The sequence below is a fragment of the Echeneis naucrates genome, chromosome 17, assembly GCF_900963305.1.
Source record: "Echeneis naucrates chromosome 17, fEcheNa1.1, whole genome shotgun sequence".
Classification (NCBI taxonomy): Eukaryota; Metazoa; Chordata; class Actinopteri; order Carangiformes; family Echeneidae; genus Echeneis; species Echeneis naucrates.
In genome coordinates this window covers 17,931,913-17,955,183 of record NC_042527.1, presented here as the reverse complement: position 1 = coordinate 17,955,183, position 23,271 = coordinate 17,931,913, and the positions used below count along the sequence as shown (strand labels likewise).

Genomic DNA, 23,271 nt, shown 5'->3' with positions numbered 1-23,271 from the left:
CTGGGGTGCCTTGACAGTCCCACACAGTCCAGCAGTTGATCACTGCAAACACAGCAACATGCCACCACAGATCAACGACTGAACCACCCCTAACTGAGCTCCGTCCTTTCTGCTCCTGTGAGGCTTTTACTATAGAAACACAGATAATGACACACGAACTGCCGACCTTTGCTCTCGTCTCTGCAGATTAGCGATGAAAGCTGAATGGTTACCTTATTAAGGCGAATGGAAAAGGGAGGCTGTCTCGTTGCTGCCTCTCGCACTGTCTCTCACCTGTGCTGAACTAAGCCTTCACGGCAGACAGGAAGGGTGAGCCACTTTGAGGGGAAGTGGATTAAAGTGGACATGAGCTTAAGAATGTGTGCCAAGAAACAGACTCACAGGAGAGGATGGAGACCTGGTATTACCTCAGGAAGTCCAATGAGTAAGAAAATGGGACCATGCTTTGTAAAGTGTGAGGATTTTGAAACGTAATTGATAAATTTGATGTGGGAACAGGGAGCTTTACCTGCGTTTGTCCAAAACTGGCCAGTGGTCCCAAAAGATGTAGTCAAAACACTTCAAAGTATGTATAAAGGTTCACCTTTTGGTGCCAAACTTTGACTGAAATGAGTGAACTATTGACATTTTCTTCTGTTTTTTTTTTTTTCAAACTTAAAACCATTAAGTACACAAACTCCAAATATAAAGCAACAGTTAACAATAGGAAATCAACAAGGTCTCTGTCAAATCATCATCATCATCTTTCAAACTTTTTTGGGCTATTTAATTGCTATTAGTTACCTTGTGAATATATAATTCATATTTTTCTGTTGCTGTCACAGTTTCATTTCTATTTTTGAGCCAATGCATCCATTTATTGTTGGTTTTATTCATTTCACCTGCTCAGTCTTTCTTTGTCTGTGATAAAACATACAGATTGAGTTTTTAAAACATGTTTGTGATATACACGGCACTGAGAGTAATAGTTACACTTTGTAATTTATTATTAAAGATGTGTCATGAAAAAAAGTGCCTTCACAAATTAGAAGTGTTGTTTCTAATTCACACAATCGGACCATTTCTTCATGTTGTTGTGATAAACTGATTCACAGACAAGGCTGCAGGGAGTAAACAAACAGCTAAAGGTTAAAGAGCAGCTTTACCTCAAACTGAACATGTCTAAAATGATCTAAATGAGATTCTAGCAGAGGAAACATACCGCAGGAGAGATGCTGCCGGCTCCGTCCGTTTCCAAGGGCGGCTTCCCGTCTCCTTGGCAACGGAGACTTCCAAAATAAAACGAGATTAAATCACAATCCGCTGCCATCACAAGTAAAAATAAATAAATAAAAAATAAAATAAAATAAAATAAAAAAGATAGATATACAGAAGTCATATACAGTAATGTATTATTATAGGATCTAGAAAATTATACAATATAAATGAAAATTAATCTAACATTGTGGGGAATATTTAAAATCTCCCTTCGTGAGTTTTACAAGCGCTCCATCTGGTGGTTTATTTAGATTATAACTTTGGCTCCAGTCATTTTGGGATTCCCAACTTTTTCAGACCTTTGAATGTGAGTCTGATTTCATTCAAATAGAAAATATGGTGTTATGTCTTTGGATTTACAGTAAAAGTGATTTTTAAATGGGGAAGTAAGAGTTACATCTAAATATTTTTTTTAATATGTTGGGCTGTGTGGTGAGTTCTGATTCAGAGGTGAATTAATGAACTCCTTATTTTTGCAGGGAGCTCCTGAGACCAGCCCATGAAGTCCCAGAACCGGACTGTGGGACTGCTTTGACGAAAACAAAACAAAACAAAATCAAACAAACAAACAAACAAAACAGATCCTGTATACTATGACAATCTGATTAACAACAATTAGAAAAACATCCCGTATATGTAATCAAAAAAGATAAAAAAAAAAAAAAAAATAAAACAAAAACTAAGAACTCAAAATCCTGCCTCATTATTCTTAATCATTAATAATAGTGATAAAAATGTACAGGCTGCAGCAGTAAAGGAGCAGATTCACTATCTGCCGTGTCTTCAGACATGCAGGCATGAAATGTGAGGAATGAAAATCATGACCAGCATTCTCCAAATGGCCATGCCGTAGTAACATGACGTGCCCTGCATTGCACCTAACAACTGTGCAGTCGGATTGTCGGCCGTCTCTGCGGCGGATTGTGCGTTTTCTCCTCCGAGGTTGTGCTTTTGGTTACTTACGGTAAGGTGGACCCGCAGTGTCCACCGAAGGATCAGGTGATCCGCCAGCCGAGGAGCGAAGGCTGACTGGGGAAAATGCAAAATGACATATAGCAAATGTCGGAGCACGATTCATTCACGTTTCGGCCTCCGTTTCGGACTTAGATCGCTGCGCCGGAGCTCCGATGTGACGGTGGCTCGTTAAAAGGCTGGTTGGCGCGACCGGGGGGATTTTTTTAATTTGGAAATTTTTGTAATTTAATGAGAAATCACATTCAGAGACAGATATTGGTTTCAACATGGGGCTGTGCTACAGTTTGCGTCCCCGGCTCTTCGGGGACCTGAGCGGGTCTATCTCCAACGCTACCTCGGACTCGGACCAGCCTCCGGACGCCGCCGTGCCCACCCGCGCCGGGGGAGCTCGCCCGGAGGACACCGGGGGATGCGGGGAGAGTTCGTCGCTACGCGGCGGCGGCGGCGGCGGCCCGGTGCGCCCCGGGGACCCAGCCAGGCTCCCGGCCGGGGAGCACCGCCGTGGAGACACCGGTACCGACGGTGTGCTGATACAAAACGGAGGCGGCGGCGGTGGAAGCGGAGGAGGAGGAGGAGGAGGCGGCGGCGGCGGCGGAGGAGGCAGCGGAAAGGGGACGGGGAAGGACCGGGGCCGGCGCTTGCAGCTGCTCCAAAAGACCAGCACCCAAAAGCAGAAAAACTGGGACAAAGTGCTGGTGGAGGAGAAGGAGGCCGAGAAGGAGGCGAAGAAAGTCAGTAAGAATATTGACAGGGTCCTGAAGGAGCTCAAACGGGAGTACAAACAGACCCATCGGCTGCTGCTGCTCGGTAGGTCCGGTGCTCCTCCGCTGCTGCTGCTGCTGCTGCTGCTGTTGTTGTTGTTGTTGTTGACCTAAAAGCTGTTCTTATTGTTAGAAACAAACAAACACTGGCCTTTCCATAAATTACGGTGGCCCGTGGTCTGCCGAGGCCTGTTGCCACATCTGCTGGCTGTGAAGACTACCCCCTGCGGCTGTCAATGACAAACCATGAAGATGGACGGCCAGACAGTCTGGGCCTGCTCTTATTGGCACATTTAGCTTTATGGAGAAATTCAGCAGCCTCTTATTAATTAATACATATATATATATATATTTATAATGGAGGAGGACAGAATGGCCCAGGTTAGTCTGGTTTATGGAGGCCACTTAGCTTTTGGCTGCTGGGCCATGTTGACCTGCTCCATGAATGAATACTATGGGGCACTGGTGCTGTAGTGTAAGACAGGAAAAATAACCCTTTGGATCACTGATATATAATGCAGCTTATGTGGAGAATACTTATTTGTGTAAATATGCTGAAACCCATGGCAGATTATTTTTTTTTTACTCCTTTTTCCGGCATGAAACATTGCAGGAATCTGGCATTTATTACTCCTAAAGAAGATGCAGTAAAGTGTTGTGTGTGCAGTGTGTTGCACGCTTTAGCATACAAAGGTGTATACAGACTTAGCTTCGGGCTCCTGGGATGTGTTTGCTCTAAATATAGTACAGAATAGCAGGTCTATAGCATATTGACCTGACCTGTTGGACGTCTGTCCAGGTACAATAGAAATAGACTTTTTGATTGGCTGGAGCACATTTACATTTTCAACAAATTACATTCAAGTCGGTGAAACATTATTTCTAAAGCACATTTTAACACAGCTTGGCCTGCATAAAGTGCTGCGTAGAAATAAAGCACAGAAGACCAGAGTGTTGTCTAGAGGCCTGTCGTATTGCATAGTATAGACTTAAGTGTTCAGAGGTGCAGATAAATCACATATGGCCACTGAACCAAATCTTCTCTGTACTACAGTATAGTAGAGTAGAGTAGTGTAGTGCAGCTGTACACAAAGGTATTTCAGTAAATGGAGCAGAATGTCGCTGTGACCTCTCATTTGGTGTAGTGGAGTACTAAAGTGCCATGTCTGCTTTAGTAGGATTTTATATGGAAAGGTGTAGAGAGCGCTTTTGGCTCTGAAAGCGATGCAGTGTAGTATAATGTAATATAATATTGTATAGAATATTTGTCTTTTGGTGTGTGGTGTCTTATTTTAGGATCGAAAGATGAAAACAATATTTTTTTCTTATAAAGATAGTACTATATTAGTGTTGCATAGTGGCTCATACTGTAGTATAATACAGCAGGACGTTGTTTAGTGTACTATGAAGGGCTGTTTTGACACTGAACAGTAGAACAAGATAATTTACAGTAGAGTATTGTTAAGCATAATGTAATACAGTGATGTACAGTATGTAGTGGGACAAGCCAGGTCTGTCCAGGGACAACAGATGGAAATAGCTTGTAGCATATAGTATACACGTATTATAGCACTCTGTGCTATTGTATATGTAAAAGGTTTTGTATAGTGTAATTAAAAGTGTAAGGCTGATGCAAAAGTTTATAGTGCAGTTGAGAACTTGTTGATAATGTGGAAGGAATGATTCCACTTCTTCAAGTTTAATTTCAGCTTTAATATGATGAAGTTACTAAACTTTTTACAAATGCACGGCATTTCTTGCTTTATTCTGTAATATATAATATTTTAATAGAAGTGTCTTTCAGCTGCCATATTGATTAATTAAAGAAAGAAACAAATCACTGCTTAGTATTCCGGAGAAGAGAAAGTTAGTGAGTCAAGTATAATAAATCCATTCAAGCTAAAGCATTTATTTAAGTTGTTTCTTTGACAGGTTGATTTGCATTAACATAAATCACTTAATGATCCGGTTGATAGTTTATGGTTTTTATAAAATACATTTTTTTTTTAATGATTCAACAGAATCACACTTTTTCCTGACGCATCCAATGTGTTTCCAGATGGAGGCTTTTTTTTTTTTTTTTGGTTTTTGTCAGCGAGGTTGTGCTGTATCTCTGGATATGTTTCATCCACTGCACACAGTTAACTGGTAGGTCCCAAAATTCAGCACCCTTTTTTTTTTTTTTACTAATTCACCTCTACAGCTGCTGTTAAGCTTTAACATTTAGGGAGGATTTGCCATCATTATGCATTTAGATTTTGCCGCCAAATAGGTTGTGTTATTATACCACTTACACAATACTCATCTCAATAGTGTACATGTAGGCCAACGCAGTCCTTCGGTTTTCAAAAAGGTCTAAACCAGAAACAGATACAGAGCCTTAATAGTCCCCACAGCACTGATGGGGATGACAATGTTTACATGTTGGCAAATTTACAATAAAAAGACAAAGACACTTGATACAGTTTTGCATGTATTTGCTTTACTTTAAACAGTGCAATGCTTTATCACTCTATACATAATAAATGGCCACCAGTTTAATTTCCTGAGTAAACAGCCCTCACTAATTACACACAGGAAGAAATGGTTCATCCTAATGAAGTCACACGGGGAAAGTGTCATACATTCTTCCATGAGCCACTGTTGACAGCTACACACCATGTGTGACTTGTGTTACTGTGTGACTTCAGCATGTTATTATGGTTTGAGCGGCTTTCTTCGCCGCTACATGGTCACAATAATTTTGGGAGCTATCAGTCCCAGTACACCACGGGGCCTCAGCGCGAGCTGCGTGGACACTTTTGGTTTCTTGTTGAGCGGCCTTTGGGAGTTTATACCTATCTAGGTCTCCAGTAGGACTCTTGTTGCACTGACTAAGGTGGTGTGTGTTCCTCTGAAAGTGGACACCTTTCAAATAGTGTTACATTTCAAGGCAACGTATGGCAGCTAATCTGGGTCACTTTATCTGTTTGTATTTGCTTCAGGTATTTAGTTGAACAGCGATAGCCATGAGGAACATTTTATTTTACCAGTTTTCCTCAGTGAGCCGCCGTGTTAGCTGAGAGTTGGAGCTGGAGTCGGTCAGTTTCAGTCATATTTATCGCCATTTAAACTTCAGTGTTTGATCAGGTCTGTGGTGTGACACAAGCTGACAGGTGATAATTTTAGACATAGCTCAGAATTCAGAGTAAATCAGCAGAATTGAGTAGGTTTTTTAAGTAATTGGCATTCAGTTTAAAGGCTTCACAGTGGTTAGTTTTAAGGTTTTCTTTGAGAGGTTAGGTGCAGAAACGATTAATAAATGATTTGTTGCTGCTCTTCAAACCCTAAAAATCCTATTATCAGTTACAACTATAGTTATTCAGTGGATATGCTACTGTACAAATGTCGCCTTATCAAAGGCCAATTCAAACTAGGGGCAGTAAATCTGCTGCCTTCAAACTGTATAAATCAAATGCTTGACGCTTTCAGGGGCAGTCAATCTAAATCAAGTCCTCTCTTTAACAATTAAACATTTCTATGCATGAAATTGTTCAAAACTACAAAAAAGGTACTTGGATCCAACAGATACATACACAGCTAAATTATTATCATATTAGAGATTAAACAATAACAAACTTATCCATCAGCCCTTTAACTGAAAGGTGTTTTAATGATTAATCAGCTGTGCCAATCAGTTTCAAACTAAATGCCTTATTCTTTCATGGTCAGAGTTTGTGATCTGTTTCTAGTTTATTTTAAGTAAGGTACAATCTTTACCAGTTTCCACTTTTCAGCAGCAACAATTTTGCTGGATATCTTAGTCTTTGTTAATAATGAAATGAAGGTTTTTGACTCTCAATCAGACAAAATTAGGATTTTGAAAAACATCACCTTGGGGTCTGGGAGAGCTGGATGAGGATTATTTTCTAAATCAATCAATCAGTCACTTCATTGGTGATCAAAATATTTGTTGGTTGCAGCCCTATTTTTTTATACATAACTGATGCTGTCACAGAAAAACATCTCATGGTGCCACGTCCCAGTGACTGTCCAGACCTCTATCTAAGCTGTTAAGAGGATATTTTTTTGGTATGTGACTTGAATTAAGCTTCTTCCAAATACAATTTGTGTTACAGTCACAGGAAGTGAAGTACATTTTACATTTAAAGTAGTTCGGGAAGTCATGAAAGATATCAGAAAATTTCCACTAATTAAGCTGTGAATCATTGAGTCACTGGAACAGTGGGTTATTATAAGACTCCCCCAGTGAACATAATAATGTTTTTCAAGGTGCTTCTATTGTAAAATGCAGTAACAAAGCAATTATTAAATGTTTTGACCAGCCAATGATTCATCTAAATATAAATTCTTTTAATAGAGTTCCTATAGATTTTAAGCTTTAGTACACGAGTACTGGGATGGGAACTGGGAAGGCGAGTTCCTCTTATTTCTTGGAAAGGAAGTTGCTTTATTGTTAAGTCTTGGAGCAGATTCTGCCCAGGCTCTGTGATAATATCTGTTACAGCTTTCCTAGATGTCCTTAACTGGCTGTTTCATATCTCAACCTTATCAGCCTTCATGAGCCTGAATAACAGGCTCCCAGCAATGTAGTACACAGGACAGAAGTGAACACTGAAAGCAGGTAGACCATGAAATAGTTTCTTACAAGTCACCGATTGCCGTGTCTCGTCAGTTCTTGGTTTTTTGTTTTTGTTGTTTTTTTTTTTTTTCCCCCCGACACTATCCTGCACCTAAAACCATATTTTGGACAAACTTACTCATCCACAAAGGTACACAGTCGAAGGGTACAGTCCTGTCGGCCCTCCCCTTTAAATAGAAGCGGAGTCTGGTGAACTTTGCTTCTGTCTAAATGGGTTTTATCTTTGACTTGACTTCATTGAACTTTGCTACTAACTGCACAGCTTTGCCAGTTAATGTAATGACCAACAGAAGGTGCTGGACTATGAATTCTTGTCATACTGATAGCGGGGCCGCAATCACAATTTTTTTGATAATTCAGTCGGCTAAATCAGAATGAAATTAGAAGGACATTGGACTGTGCTCCCTCCCCTGGTTTTGCTTACAGTATAATTCCTGCTCTATCAGGAGCCTCTGTCCCTCAAGAGACCGCTATAAAGTTCTCTCCAGCCTGAAGAAAAGAAAAAAAAATTTCAAGGAGCCTAATTTTAGCTGGACATCATTTGGATGTGTGCCCTGTTTTTACAGTACATGCTTCAAGTGTGAGAGACTGATACATAGAAATGAGCTGTTTTTAAGTTTCTGATAGTCTTAGATTTATTGTAGCAGTTCACTGGCGGTTCTAATGTTTATCCCCCCAGAGATTTAATGTATTTATTAAAGGGTGATCATCATACAGAACCTCTGCTGTATCTCTGAACAATGCAACTTTGCATTGTTAAGAGTGGATTATCAACCACTTCTAAGGTCCCGACCCTGCCTGAGTGAGGACATCAGATCTTAAACTCTGCTGGTGTTGGTTGCCTTTTATTTTTATTTTTTGCAGTACTGGTTTGTTATCTGCCTGGAAATACTAAAAATATCTTTGTCAGACTTGAAAACAGAATTTGCCTGTAGTAGAGTATTTTTAGATCGTTTTATTGCTATGTTTACTTTAGAAAAGGATCTGAAAATGTTTCCAACCCTGCACATGTTCACATACTGACAGAGGAGTTAATTATGGAACATTTCCTTTCTTACTTCCTTCAAATACTGTAATGGTAGTTTAAAGATCCTATCCAGACATGTTGTTTTTCATTGGACACAAGATTTTGCCCACTTCACTGTAAAGCACATTCTCATTGTTCAGCTTATGTATCTGTACTTTTAGACCATGATTAGTTCTTAAACCACTTACTAATGTTACAAAGTCTGTATCATATGTGTGCTTCATAAACTCAGACGTAAGGAGCACAAAGAGAAACTTTCCTTCTTCAGCAGACGATTTGAAAATTGCTTTTAAGCATCAAACTGCAGAGTTGTCCTGAAACATTCAGGTGATGACACATTGAGGAAAAACACCTTCATTTTGAACTCTTAAATGAAATCTAGCTGTTGAAAGGTCAAACTTTCACATGTGCTCACATACGCACACATACACGCCAAATTTAATATTTGATAGAAAGACACAGCGAGCTCAATATTTGTATCAGATAGTACTTCCTGAGAAAGAACCGTGATGAATATGTCACAGAACCTGATTCTGTGTCATTCATGGGGAATTGACAGTGGTCACTTTTACATTTCCATCATGTGTGCAATGCTGTCTCTGACCACTAGAGAGCGGTCTGGGCCAGTCACTTGTTTTGACCTTGCTTTCTGAGGTGGGGAGACAGGATTCTTTCTTTCTCTTCATTGGGGTGGGGTTGTGGTGGTGCTTTTTTTTTTTTTTTTTCACCACTATGGTGAAGTGATGGTTCCAGTTTTGATTTGCATGCTACACAACTTTGGTGGACTCATTTCACTACATTAGACTAGTGTTTGCATTGTGTTTGCATAATGGACATAACAGCACAGTCCTTGTTACATCTTACACAACAAATCATTCATGGCTGTCTCATGCTATTGATCTATGAGGGTATATGTAATGATTGTTTTTGTCTCAGCAGAGTGCAGGCATCAGTATCAGAGTTAGCCTCGCATTAGCTCAATGTTAAGGCCTAAGTTTTACTAACTGAGAGAGGAGCATTACTGTCACCTACAAATAACACATTGGAAGTCTAAATGGAACATGCAGTGTTAAATAATGAACAAGTCAAACCATAACAAATCCACAACCCCATTTTGGTTTGGTAGAGAGGAAGCCACAGCAAGCTAAACATAAATGTCAGACAATGCTCACAACAGTGACAGTTTTTCTATTTCCTCCTAAATAACCACAACTTCCATGGCTAGACTCTGTTTACTGCATTACCTGACTTAAGATTTAGAACTTTTAGAGGTACAACTTACCATTTACCACAAACATACAAAGGAGATTCATTTGTCTGGGACAGGTTAGTAAGTGTTGTGTAAGGATTATCAGAATGTGAGGTCCTACACTAGTGATCTGTGGTGTAATGGGCTGAATTTGCAGCACATAGTTCTTTGGCAGGTAAAAGCTAGTAAATTGCGGCAGAGTCAACAAAGTGGGCCTGTAGTGTGTTCACACTGAATGGAATTGTTAAAAGTAATTCATCTTTAACATCACTTTTATTCACGTAAATGGAGCATATGCAAGTATGCTCCCAGTATGACTGACAGCGTGCTCATCATTATCATATTAAAACACATTTCTTGTCTGTATTGTCCTATTGATGTAGGCTTAGTGATGAATGCATGATAACCTAACCTTTCTGAATGTTGTTTTTATTTCCTGTTTCCTGTTATTTTGTTTCCCTTTATGACCATTACCATTTAAGAGTAAGATGACATACTGTGTCGTGCTAATTATTTTTCTGTGTTGTTCTGTACACCTCTATATGTCTTGTTAATGGAGAAAAGGAAATGATGCTTTTGCAGTTGCCTGGCTCATTTTAGGGGGTTCTGGGTTTTTGCTCAAGGGTTCTTAAGAAGATTAAGATTTGAATCATTGCTTGAGGATTTCCAGGATGCAAAAGTTTACATAACTACTCACTTCCTACTTTTTTTTTTTTGGACAGAGCTTGAAAAAGCACAATAATTCTCCCCCAAATATAATAACGCATTAGGTGGCATACATATTCAAGTACTGAATAATATCACTTATGAATTTATATACTGGTATGTTAACAAACTACCTTATATGCTCCTTTTGTTTATATATTGTGCTCTTTCATATACTGGTCATGTTTCATTTGTAAAATTTTAATGTGCAGAAAAAAGCAACTTAAGTTGCAAACTAATTGTATTTCAGTGCATAGTGAAGTAGAATTTTAAATTAACGTGAAATTCAATCATTGAAGTAAAGTACAAACGCCTTAAAAGTACAAGACTTGAGTAAATGTACTTCGTTACTTTCCATCACAGCATAATGTGTATAAAAAGGTCAGTTTGATCCACTTATCCACTTATATCAACAATTCTTGTTGTACACTATATAAGTTTTTGCTACATTAACATATCACATGTGTAGTTTCACATATAATGTCTCCAAATTCCTCTACTTAAGTCGTACTCTTAATAATAGTTACGAGGATATTTTTATTTTATGCTATTACTTCCACTCAAATGCATTTTAGAGGGATCAATTGTACTTGTTCTTTTCATTTATCCACAGTTGCAGATTAAGATTGAAAAGACAGGATTGGTTTTGCAAACAAATTCATATACTTGTCCTTACCTACTTTTGCAAAAAAAAAGGTTAGGGTTAAAGGCTAGATTAAAGATTAATAATTTAGAATTTTCTATATTAATATGACTTCTTGAAATTTTTCTTTTGCGCAGTTTAGAAATGTATGCAAAATTCACATGTTGGAGTTGTCTTTTCTTTGTGAAAGTCCATGGTAAAGTCCACAAACAAAGCACATTCAAGTACTGAATATCAGTATAATTCTTGCATTTGTACTTTATTTTAGGTGTTTGTACTTATGCTTTACTACATTTGAAATGGAAAAATTGTTCTTTTTCTACACTACATTTATTTTGCAACTATAGATTTTTCATTCAAAGCATACGATCACTCTAAAGAATATGAATTAAACTAAACAACAGAATATAAAGCCTTTAGCCAAAATTTCCATCACAACACACATTTACATGAATAAATTGCTTCATGCATGTTTATACAGCAATACTATTAACTGAACAATTCACAATAATATTGGTGCCAGGTGTCACTCTGGCACATAATGGCTACTAATACTTTTGGTTAAAGTACATTTTGTTGACTATACTTCCTTTTAGTCAAATAAAAATTTGAATATTTGCAGCTCACAGCTAATGTGTGTCTATTTTAGGCTGCAGTGATAATCATGAAACTATGCTACAGACCACAGATTTGAATAGAGCAGTTTTCCATCGGGAGTATTGCTGCTTTTACATGAGCAAAGAGGGTTAAAAAAAAAAACAAAAAACTTTTTTTTTTCACGGCTACCTTGATAGCTCCTGTAGTTATTTTAGTGTTAAAAATAAAATTAAATGTGTATATATATATATATATATATATATATATATATATATATATACACATTTAATTTTATATATATATATATATATATATACACACACACACACACTTAATGTGTTGCCAGTTTGGGCTAGGGCCACCTCTCCGACTGGAGGCCAATCAGAAGAAGAAGAAGAAGAAGAAGAAGTAGCAGAAGTAACAGAAGAAGAAGAAGAAGAAGAAGAGACCTAGCCCCTCCTGTAAACCAGCAGCGAACCGACCGGGTCTCCGCCACTTTTCATTTTTATTATTATTTTTTGGGGTCGATTTAGTTTGACGGGCTCCTCTTCCTTTTTTTTTCTCCTCCTGTCTTTCTTTCTTTCTTTAGCCACGCAGGTTATAAAATGCTGTATCAGTGTTACAGTTTAACGGAGGTTTGTTTTCCACCTCCTCCTCCACGGTCCGCGGCTACTTCCTGGTGCCACAGAGAGAGGCAGTGCTGAGTTAAAGAGACAGAAATACTGATAGAAATTCAGATAGAAAAAAAAAATACGGAGAGAAGAGAGGGGTTGGAGACGCGATAGGAACAGTTGACTGGATTCCCAGGAATTGAAAAAAAAAAAAAAAAAAAAAAAACCCTCTCCCTCTCTTCGTATTTATGTGTGTTTTTTTTCGGGGGGCTGTTCGTCTGTTTCGCCGAGTCGCCATTCCTCCCCGTCGGTCGGTGAACTAACAGGCGGTTCGGATGACGGTTGGCTGCGGCTGAAGCGGATTTGTAACGGGGAACGTTTTCCTCCCTCCGACGGAGAAACCTCGCAGAGATCCCCCCACCACCACCACCACCACCACCTCCTCCTCCTCCTCCTCCTCCTTCTTCTTCTCTCTCTTTTTTTTTATTTATATATTTATTTATTTTTTTTTTTATTTTTACAGTAGACTCGTTCCTGTCTTATCTCAACCCACATTATCATCCACTGGTGGTGGTGGTGTTGTTGTTGTTTTTGTTTCCTTTTCCCTTTTTTTCTTTTTTAGAGAATATATATATATATATCTATATATCCATATAGATATATAGATATATATATATATATATATCTATATATCTATATATATAGACAGGTTTTTTTTTACGATTTCCACAAGGAAGGGTTAGGGCGACGGAAGATGGGTTGTTTGGGCAACAGCAAGACTGAAGATCAACGCATCGACGAAAAGGCACAACGAGAGGCTAACAAAAAGATAGAAAAACAGCTGCAAAAGGAAAGACAAGCGTACAAAGCCACACACAGGCTCTTATTACTGGGTAAGGCTCATTTATGTGCGGTAGGCTACATGAGATGTAAGCTAACCGAAATCCCCTTTCGTTTACCGAACACGTAGCCCCATTTGACAGCGCTTGCAGTAATATGTCATGGGGGTGGATGTTTGATGGGAAGCGAAGGTCCAACAACTGGCTTCATTTCCATAACATATTTCTTTTTTTTTTAATTATTTTTATTTATTTATTTAAAAAAAAAATCCGTGTGGCCTATTTGTTTTCTTTCTTTTTTTTTTTCGGGGAGGGAGGGAGGGGGGTGGGGGGCTCTTACGCTAACCAGGATATCCTCGTTTGTTTGGTGATTATTTCTATGTGTTATTTATTTATCTATCTATCTATCTATCTATCTATCTATCTATCTTCCTTTCTTTCTTTTTTTTTTACAAAACAAAACATGTTTTTTTGGGTCTATTTCTCGAAGGTGCGGGAGAGTCCGGAAAAAGCACCATTGTGAAGCAGATGAGGATTCTACACGTCAACGGCTTCAACGCAGAGTGAGTGCTATCCAGCTAAAGCTTCAAATATGAACATTAAGGTTTATTTTTATGCCCCCCCACCTCCCTCCTCTCCTCCTCTTCCCCCTAAATGAATAACAGTGTCGAGGCCAGAATATATAGCCTGTGAATGGATTTTCCCCAGGCACTGCAGCGCCTGTTGGGCCCAGTATCCCATGCAAAGCAGCTAATATCTTCCCCCCCCTCTCTCCTTCATCTCCTTCTCCTTTTTGGGTGCATGTACAGTTATCGTACATATGTGAGGATCTCAGTGTAACACAGATGCAAAAAAAAAACAATAAGGGGGGCATTCACTGTTTCCTGTTTCATATGAGATGGTGAAAGGTTGTGATCGACACAGGCCTATTGATGATTTGTTTTGCTGCAAGGCCTTGCATGGCATTGATCTTACCAGTGGTCTATTTTAAACAAGCCTGGTACATGTCAAGAGTCCTGTAACTGTATAAAAATGCTCTTTATGTATAATTTCAAAGTGTTTAAAAAGAAGAAGAAGAGGCTGGATTGTACTGGATAGCAGGCATGATCTTGCATTTTTAAGATTAAAAGAAGAGGAAAATACAAACATATCTCATTACTTTTGCATTTTAACTAACCCCTTCTGGCATTTCACTGTTACTTGACTTTTCTGATGGGACGTACTTTCAGCCACGATACCTGCAACATATATACATGTGCATTAAAATGCACTCTAACCTGGCTGTATCCCCAGTCTTACTCATAACCACCTAGATGATAAATCCTTTGCTGTCTATTGTGGTTTTTGCTTTTCTTAAGTGTTACCTCACACATCTGTTTTCTCCCAATGCAGAGAAAAGAAACAGAAAATCCAAGATATCCGGAAAAACGTGAAGGATGCCATAGTGGTAAGTTTTATCTGTATTGCTTGCCCAAAAGTGCTCAGTGTCTCTGTTGTCACACTGAATCCCACTGCAATCCCATTTCACTGATAATTATACAGGCTTACGAGCAGAGTTTTTTGTCCTGTATTCATCCTGCTTAATGCCTGTTTTTTTTGTGTGTGTGTGTTTTTGTTTTCTCCCACAACTTCTGGTTTGTAGACTATAGTGTCTGCGATGAGCACTTTAATACCCCCTGTCCCGCTAGCCAACCCAGAGGACCAATTCAGAATCGAATACATCAAAAGCATAGCACCTCTCTCTGACTTTGACTATTCACAGGTAAGAGCTTCATTAAGTTTCTGTGAAAGAGTGTGTCTGCAGATGTGGGAATGTACATGAGCTAGAATGGTGTAGATGTGCTGTTTTCTTTCTTTCTTTGCTTCAGTGTTGGATGGCTCATGAAGAGAGCACTTGGCTTTTTTATGGCATCAGTGTTGCTCTCAGGGATGTAGTTCAGGAGTGTCAGATACAATTTCTTTTTTTAAATTTGTTCCTTTTTTTATGACATGGTGAGGTCTTCTTTTTTTAAACTAACCTAAAATAAAGGTGTAGTGTTTGCCTTTGGAAGTCAAGAATCAACATGTCGAACCATTTGAAATCAACACTGTCCAGTCCTTGTCAATGGTTTGATTTCCCCTTCAGAGCTAAAGCAGATGTACTGTATGTGGACATGAATGCAACTTGGAGCACATGGGATTCTTTTCGGTGTGCGATCAGCCATTCAATTGTGCAAGGTCATGTGTTTGAAGTTCAGATAATGTTTTACATAGTTTTGAAAGTGTTCCTTGCTTTACACTGATTTTTATAATGCTGTGAAGCAGGAATGGCACATTAGATAAAGATAAACTCATTTTTTGTTGGGAAATGGGAACCAAAGGAAAGTTTTTAATATACATTTGAGTTAATCTTCCCTTTGTACCTTTAGTTGGCAGTGATCACCTTTCTCATCATGTTGCATCTTTTAAATGTCCCAGGCCCTTTAAAAGTGTTGGCTTTTATCTTCTCGAGCTGAAATGACTAGTCGACTGGGTGATGGACAGAAACTTGCTGAGCAATAATTTTGAGGATTGGAAAAGTAATTTTTCAAATAAATAAATTCCATAGTCTCATTTGGGAATTTTCTACATCATCCAGATTTGGACTGTTAGTTGGCAAATCCAAGACATTTGGATGGGTAACCTGGGCCCTCAGTGATGGACATTTTTACGAATTTGATATTCTGTAGGGACTAAATGGTCAAGGTATTAAAGAGTTGCAGCTTTAATGCGTTTTTGTTTCATCCTAAACAAAGTATTTGATGAAGTTTGCAGTTTTTGGATGTTTTGAGTTGCTGCTATCAGATGATGTCTGACCTCTCAGCAACTTTGAGGCCTTGTTGACTGGGTGCTTAGTGGGCCAAACAATGCCATCAAAATATTGCTGTTTTGGCAGTAGAATTAGCATTTTGGGTGCTACTGTAAATCTTGCATGATGTTTCTCAGGAGCCCTCTCAACAACTTCTTATTCAATAGCACATGTTTGGAACATCCATTAAAAGGATTTGGGTGTTAATTTCCTGACAGGCCCCTACAGTGAGAGTGTTAACAGGTCAGCAGTCGTCTGTGATGCTGTGTTCTGTGAGGGTCGGGGCCATGGGGAGAGCCAGCGTTGAGTTCCCAGGCCCAGCCAGGCCAACGGGAACAACATGGCTCTGTTTGGAGTGTCTGCGCTTGTCATCAGTCTCAGGCTTCAGTTGTGCCGTCAGTGTCACCACTACATTGTCACTTAGTGCCACCGGGCATGATATCCAATACAGCACAGCGGGAACACGGCCAATCAGTAACCTGTGGCTTTCACCTGTTGGCGCCGTTTTGGCAAGTGGAGGCGCATTTCACCTGAAAAGTTTTGAACAGATGATGTCATGGTGAAACAAAATTAATTAATTTCTAATTATGGGGAGGCCAACTCATGAGAAATTTGAAGTTGCAGTCAAATTTATTTAACCAGTTCTTATGTGATAATGTATTGTAAGATGTGAGAAGAATGAGGCAGTGACATCTTAAATTTATCTGACTGATGCTAATAATTGAGCATGTACCAGAATCATCAGAGTAAGGAATAGTTAAATATGTCCAGCACGGCTTTCCATGTGACATCTTCAATCTTTTTTGTTTGTTTGCTTGTTTTTTGCCATCCAATAGACTTGAAATCAAAGAGAATAATAATTAATCAAAAAGTTTTGACTCTCAAAACAGCTGTAAAACATTTTCTGTTGATCGTCAGGTAAACAGAAGATTTCTACTGGTTTTCTGTTCTGCACATTTTTTCAAAAACCATTTTAGAAAAGTTAGGGGTTTGAAAACACTGACCATTTTAGTTGTTTTTGGTGTCTCAGCTAAGTAAACATTGCATACTGTCTGCTGTGATAAATGTGAATTACACTGCTGTGTCATGATGACTTGTCCAATCTGTGTAGTAGACAGATATCCCAATATCAATTGTTCTGTTTTTGTTTTTTTTGTTTGTTTTTTTTTTTACTCCTGACTGGAAAGTGAGTCTGTGACAGGATGACGTGGTGGTGTGATGTACCAGATTATTCAAATAAGAAGGTGATGAGCAGTAGACCCATGGCTGTGTGGTGTCATGATCATCTGAGGATGTTTATGGTGGAGAAGTTAGTGTTGCTTCTCTAAATTAACAGACTTTCCTTTTTGTTTGTATGTTGATATAAGATCATGACATTTGCTGTTTACATTGCTGCCTTCTTGGCATGAAATGCCTTTTGGCAGTTACATGATCGGTTTTGGGTGAGAAAAGTCAAACAGAATGGGATAAGCCTTGACATGTGAGCTACGCTGTTAATAGTTTTTACAAAGCCAAGTTAGGGTGGAGGTGTGTTTTTCGTGACTGTGAATGCTTGTAAGACAACAGTTCCCCTTTGTCTCATGTTAGCTGATATACTTAGTTTTGATTGTCTTCATTCTTTATCATCAGAGCATCCCCTTTTCAAAAATGTTTTCCTACAGTTGCTTTGGATAACAGCAAGGGGAAAAAACAGCACTGATGTAAACGGTTGTCAATGCAAATGGAAACAAATGCCTCTCTGGTAGCTGTGCTAGCCACCCGATAGTGACTGTCGACTGAAGTGGTGCAAATTCAAATGAGCCGCAGCCCCTGTTTTGCACCAAGTCACTTTCCCTCTCTCTGACATGTTAAAGCCTACATGTAATGTTCTAGATTTGACGCTGAAAGAAACGGGTCACTGTAAAAACTGAGTAGAATAAGAATAGTTCTGGTAATCCTTCCTAACAAAAAGGTAAAAGTTTGTTCTTTGTTTAAAGATATGAATTACAATCTGTTGTCATATTGCTGTGCAAGGTGAGCGACATAGCTGGTGTGTTCAGCCCCACCCTTTGTTGAACTGATCTACTTTACTGTTAAGGCGCAGAATTACCGTCCTGATTATGTTACTTTTGTGTCCATCAGCAATCACAACTGAGTGTCCAACTTTTATTTAATATCGTCTGATGCCAGTTCACAGCCCACCCTGTAATTATACATTTCTGTAAAAGAACATGACCTGATTTATTCTCCTTCCTCTGTTCTGCTACAGCCATGAAAGGGAACACCTCTATAGCATTCTTCTGTTGTGTTAGCGTCTTATTCAATTCCTCATCATGAAAACCTCATCTCATAGAACTTCATTTTTCTTGAAATTTATTCATTGAACATATGTGATGTGGGACAGAGGGTGCCAAGGAGGGCTGCTCTGTCTTTGGATCCATATAATGAACAGTTTCAAACTGTTGCTCCCTGTCCCCTTTTTGGCCTTTGCTCACCTTTTCTTTTTACTAAATTTGTCTGTACTCCTTAACTGAGGTAACCCATGAAAGTCAGATCTCTCTGTGCTGGGCGACTGTTACCTAAGGCTTATATTCTCTTCAAATCCAATAAATGGGATAATGACGGTTATGGTGATTTACAGAGGAACTAGCTTGTTGCATGGCAATGTATAGAGGGAATTGTATGTTTAGCCTTAAGGCTAACTGTCCCTACAAAAACCCTACCCAAAGAAATCACTGTGTCCTTTTGTGACTAAAGATGCGAGCCATTTGCCCCACAACTTTGTTTTGCTAAGTCGAATCAGATTTAGGCCATTTTGTTCTCTGTGTCAGTCCTGACCTATATGATTCAAATGAAATATTACATCACACACACCCCACTTGATTAACATTAAAAGCTACTGCTGGTCTGAGAATCAGTCCAGGCAGAGTTCTGGCCTCTGATGGAGTGGAGGTGAAGGGGCAAGAGTAGAGGAAAGAGTTAAAAAAGCTTGTGTTAAAACAAATTCCCTCCTGGTCTCTTTCTGTGTTATCAGTTCCTCTGTAGGGCACTGCAGCATACACTGCATTTATTCAAAGGCCCAGTGTCACACGCCTCTGTGGAAAAGAGCCCTGAGGACCACGCTTTGCTTTTTTTCTTTCCCCCCCTTCTTTCTTTGCCCCTTCCACCCTCTATCCTTCGTCCTCCCTCCATCAAGTCCTAATACTGACTAGCTTTGTCAGGCCCCTCTTTGGGCTTTGATGTATAACTTCAGAGAAAACTAATGGCACAAGAATGTAATCTACACTGTTGGATCGTATTGATATTGGTTCAACAAGTAAACTTTGACTGTAACAGAAATGGAAGCCAATATGGCCCCATTTTCTGTTAGTCAAGAGTTTGGAGTAGTAGGTAAATTGGTATGCCACAGGAAAATGGACTGCAGTTTTTATATTAGCAATAATGAATGACTGCATTAACAGACAACATGACAGCATCGCAGTGTTTAGGTTATTCCTGACTTATGCCTGAAGAAAGAGATAATGTTCATCTGTAACAAAAAAACTAAACCACATATCCCTCCCTCATTGAGACTTTCTTTGTGGACTAGATCAGTGGATTTCCTCCATGTTGAACTTAATCACTGGATCTGCCAAGAGGAGCTCTCCCGGAGCATGTGATCATTTATCAGGCTCCTTCTCCGTGCCTCACTCTGGTTCGGGGCTACTTTCACCCTCTCCGCTGTCAGAGCGCAGAGCCAGTGCTGAGTGCAGAGTCATGTGGTGGTTCCAGGCAAGAGGAGGAGCCCATCTGAAAGACATGTGCACAGGAGGAGACGAGTGAAATTAGCCCAATCATCTTTGTTTGGGGCATACAGAGAATCCTGGGAAATGTCTCAAAGTCATTGATAAGATGAGCTCTCCTCATAATGCTCCCCATTGTCCAGGAGCAGGAAGTCAGCTGAAGCACTAAGACTTATGTATAGTCATTTACAGCATCAGGCGTATGGATGGATTATGTGCAGTTTGTTTGTAAAATTTTAGAAGACATAATTGACTTTTTCCATTTCTTTTTTGTTTTTAAATTCAGTTTTGTGATCTGAATTTGATCACGGTTAAGCTGTAGGATCCAAATTAACCACCTTTTCAGAACTCAGCGAAGAGAGCTTGTGACCTGAAAGTCATGAGTTTGAATTGAGGAACTGTTGGATAAACCTGCATCACGGAAGTGTTGCTACTGCTGAGAGAGGTGTAAAGCAGAGCTTCAACCAAGATTATTTTCATTTTAAATTATGTGACAGTAATTTTCTCAACACTGGATAAATTGTTTGGTAATTACTTTAAAACATCAGAAAACAATAAGAGCACAAGGTGTGTCAGTAAAAGACTTTGGAACCTTGAAGTCTGAAACCCAAAATTACACCTAGCATTATTTAAAACCAATGAATGCATCACATTATTTTATTGCAGATTTATGACTTGATATGATGAATCAATAATCAGACTTGTTAGGCGTTCATTTTCCTTCAAGTAACTAATTGATTAATCAATTATTATTATTGTGCCTCAAGTACACCTGATTTTAAGCACACACATTACCGCATTCATTTATTTTACTGGCTTTGGAAATATAAAGTTCACTTGAGCTCATTAGTTGACACCCTAAATGTGAGAAATATGTTTGAGTTTATTGTGAACTTGAATGTTCACAGCAGCTCACTTGACCTCAGTTTGTCTTCATTGATATAACTTAAGGAGATTGCAATAACTAATCCTTTTTTTTTTTAACTAATATGACCTTTAATGTTTGAAGCATCTGTTCAATGTCTTTTCCACTATCAAGCTGGATATGAGACTTAGCTCTGATTAACTGAGCATCAGGGAGACTTTGGTTGTCTGGCTCTGTCCACATAAAAAAAATATATTTATTTATTTGATTCATACACTAGAAGAAATGCAGAAACAATTACTTGTGTATTTCCGGTTAACTGTGTGGTGCAGTGCATCCTGACTCTAAGCATGGCTGGTGGTGGACAGTTGACCCAGTGGAAGAAGTACCACAGCTGACACACTTCAGGAAGCTACACACAGTCCCTGTGCCTGTTACCTGTTTGTCTGGAAATTATACAAGTTTTTCTGCTCCTGCTGGTACTGGAGTTTGAGCAAAACAATTCTTGAGACCCTTCTATACAGGAAAAGTGAGTGCATAGGCAACAAATGTTTATGTTTTTATATATAAACATGTCCCTGATCCTATATTACACATCTGAGGATCAAACATCACTTTAGCAAGTGGTCATCAAATGTGCTGTAAAGAGAGGCTAATGTCTGCTTATAATGAAAGATCAGGTGGGTATTCCCCAGTCTAAATGTCTGTGTGTGTGTGTGTGTGTGCGCGCAGTGTGTTTTTCTAATTTCATTTTGCAGTGTCTGCTTTAACAGTGTCAATATGGTTTCAAGGCCCCTGACCTCTCCACAGTCTTCAAGAATTTATGTTGTACGGATCATATTATTGTCTGATTCATAATGATCTTTTTCTTCCTTTCTCCTCAGGAGTTCTTTGATCACGCAAAGAAACTGTGGGATGATGAAGGAGTGAAGGCATGCTTTGAGAGGTCCAATGAGTACCAGCTCATCGACTGCGCACAATAGTGAGTTCAAACTTCAGTTTTGGGTTGTATTTTATTTGTTGTTTAACTTTGGATATCTAAAAAGGAAAGACTCTTCTCAAGTCCATGCTTCACTCTTCATGCAGTTGTAAGTTATTGAGTGGAGGATAGGTGAGCTGCTTTACTTTTGCAGCCTGAATCTCTGCTCTGTCCATCCTAATTGTGATGTGTTTGAGGTGAATGCTCTGCGGTGTGTGTGTGTGTGTGTGTGTGTGTGTGTGTGTGTGTGTGTGTGTGTGTGTGTGTGTGTGTGTGTGTGTGTGTGTGTGTGTGTGTGCTTGTGTGTGTGTGTGTGTGCTTGTGTCATGTCATACATGAATGTGGCTGAGATATGTTTACTCTGGGTGTGGCAAGGCAAGCAACAGTTGTATTCGTCCTTTGGAAAATTATACATATATCTACTTACGTCTGTGTGCTTGACATTTCACCATGGCAATATGCAAAGCCTGCTGGGGCCTGCTCTTAAAATGTCCAACTTTTGCATTTATTGAGATTTTATTCATGTAGTTATTGTTTATGAAGCTGTAATGATGTGAAAGGTAGTATTTATCATGTCAGTGTTGGGTATTGAGCTAATAGATTAAACTTCAGTGTGTTTAGGTGGACAGAAGCTATATGGCTCATGTTTGGATTTGGTCATCACCTGTGTAGTGTACATGTTACTTAATACAATTGATGATGGGGTGTGCCAAAGTGCACAAACTGACGGCTCTTTGCATGGGGCCCCAGATTATTTGCAAGTTTCCCACAGTACCTTGGGCCATGGTAGGTTGCTGGTTGTCCACAGCAGAGGGCCCCTCTCTTGCCTGTAAAAGGAAGTTTGGATATGCAAAGTGAATCAATGATTACAGTGCTCTCCTTCTGCTTCCTCTCTGACTCACCTCTGGATTCACATGCAAATATGAGGACATGCACATGGTACAGACTCAGGAGTGCAGCCCGCTGCAAATTGTCCCCTCCCATCCCAAAGGTTGGCTCCCTTTATCTCTCCTGTTTCAGTCAAAGGCACACTTTATCAGTGAAAGGGGATATTGTCTTGTTGTCAGTGATCTGTGCGCCCATCTTACATGGGTGTAGAGCTGAGATGCTTTAAAGATGGTATAGCACATAGACAAACCGTCTCTGTACCCATTTCCTGAATAGCTTCCGTTCCTTGAGCATAAATTAGTCTTGGGGTCAAGTCTTCCCTGGTAGCACTGTCTGAAAGCAGCTTTCATAGAAAGCAGAGAGATAGTCAGGTGATGGTTGGAGAGTCACATGAATCTGTAAGGTGGAGTTGTTACAGTCCAACGACTGTTTGCCTTTTCTGCTGTGTTCGTGTGCTGCGATATCTCTCTCTCTCACACACACACACACACACACTAAAAGCATCTAGTGTTCCAGTATCATAATGATATCACAAAAAACTTGAGGTATCATAAGCTTTCTAAAATCTTCCTTTTTTTCATCCTTGCTTCAACTCAGTGAACGCACCATGTTCTAAATTGAAATGACTAAAACTACAGAGACTCA

The 23,271-nt window shown here is 39.3% G+C and overlaps 1 protein-coding gene across 2 annotated transcripts in view; it reads left to right on the top strand.

Annotated features, from left to right (window-relative positions):
* The first annotated feature begins 2,107 nt into the window (after positions 1-2,107).
* The window catches only part of LOC115057849 (guanine nucleotide binding protein (G protein), alpha activating activity polypeptide, olfactory type), a 41,716-nt gene continuing 20,552 nt past the window's right edge, over positions 2,108-23,271 (top strand). The window contains exons 1-5 of one of the 2 annotated variants that reach the window (XM_029525072.1): positions 2,108-3,039; positions 13,797-13,869; positions 14,699-14,753; positions 14,949-15,068; positions 21,644-21,741. In XM_029525072.1, the coding sequence (XP_029380932.1) occupies positions 2,499-3,039; positions 13,797-13,869; positions 14,699-14,753; positions 14,949-15,068; positions 21,644-21,741 (887 nt within the window). In that variant the 5' untranslated portion in view covers positions 2,108-2,498. Of the gene's footprint in view, positions 3,040-12,245; positions 13,361-13,796; positions 13,870-14,698; positions 14,754-14,948; positions 15,069-21,643; positions 21,742-23,271 lie in introns of those variants that run through there. The other variant, XM_029525073.1, reaches the window with a different exon arrangement.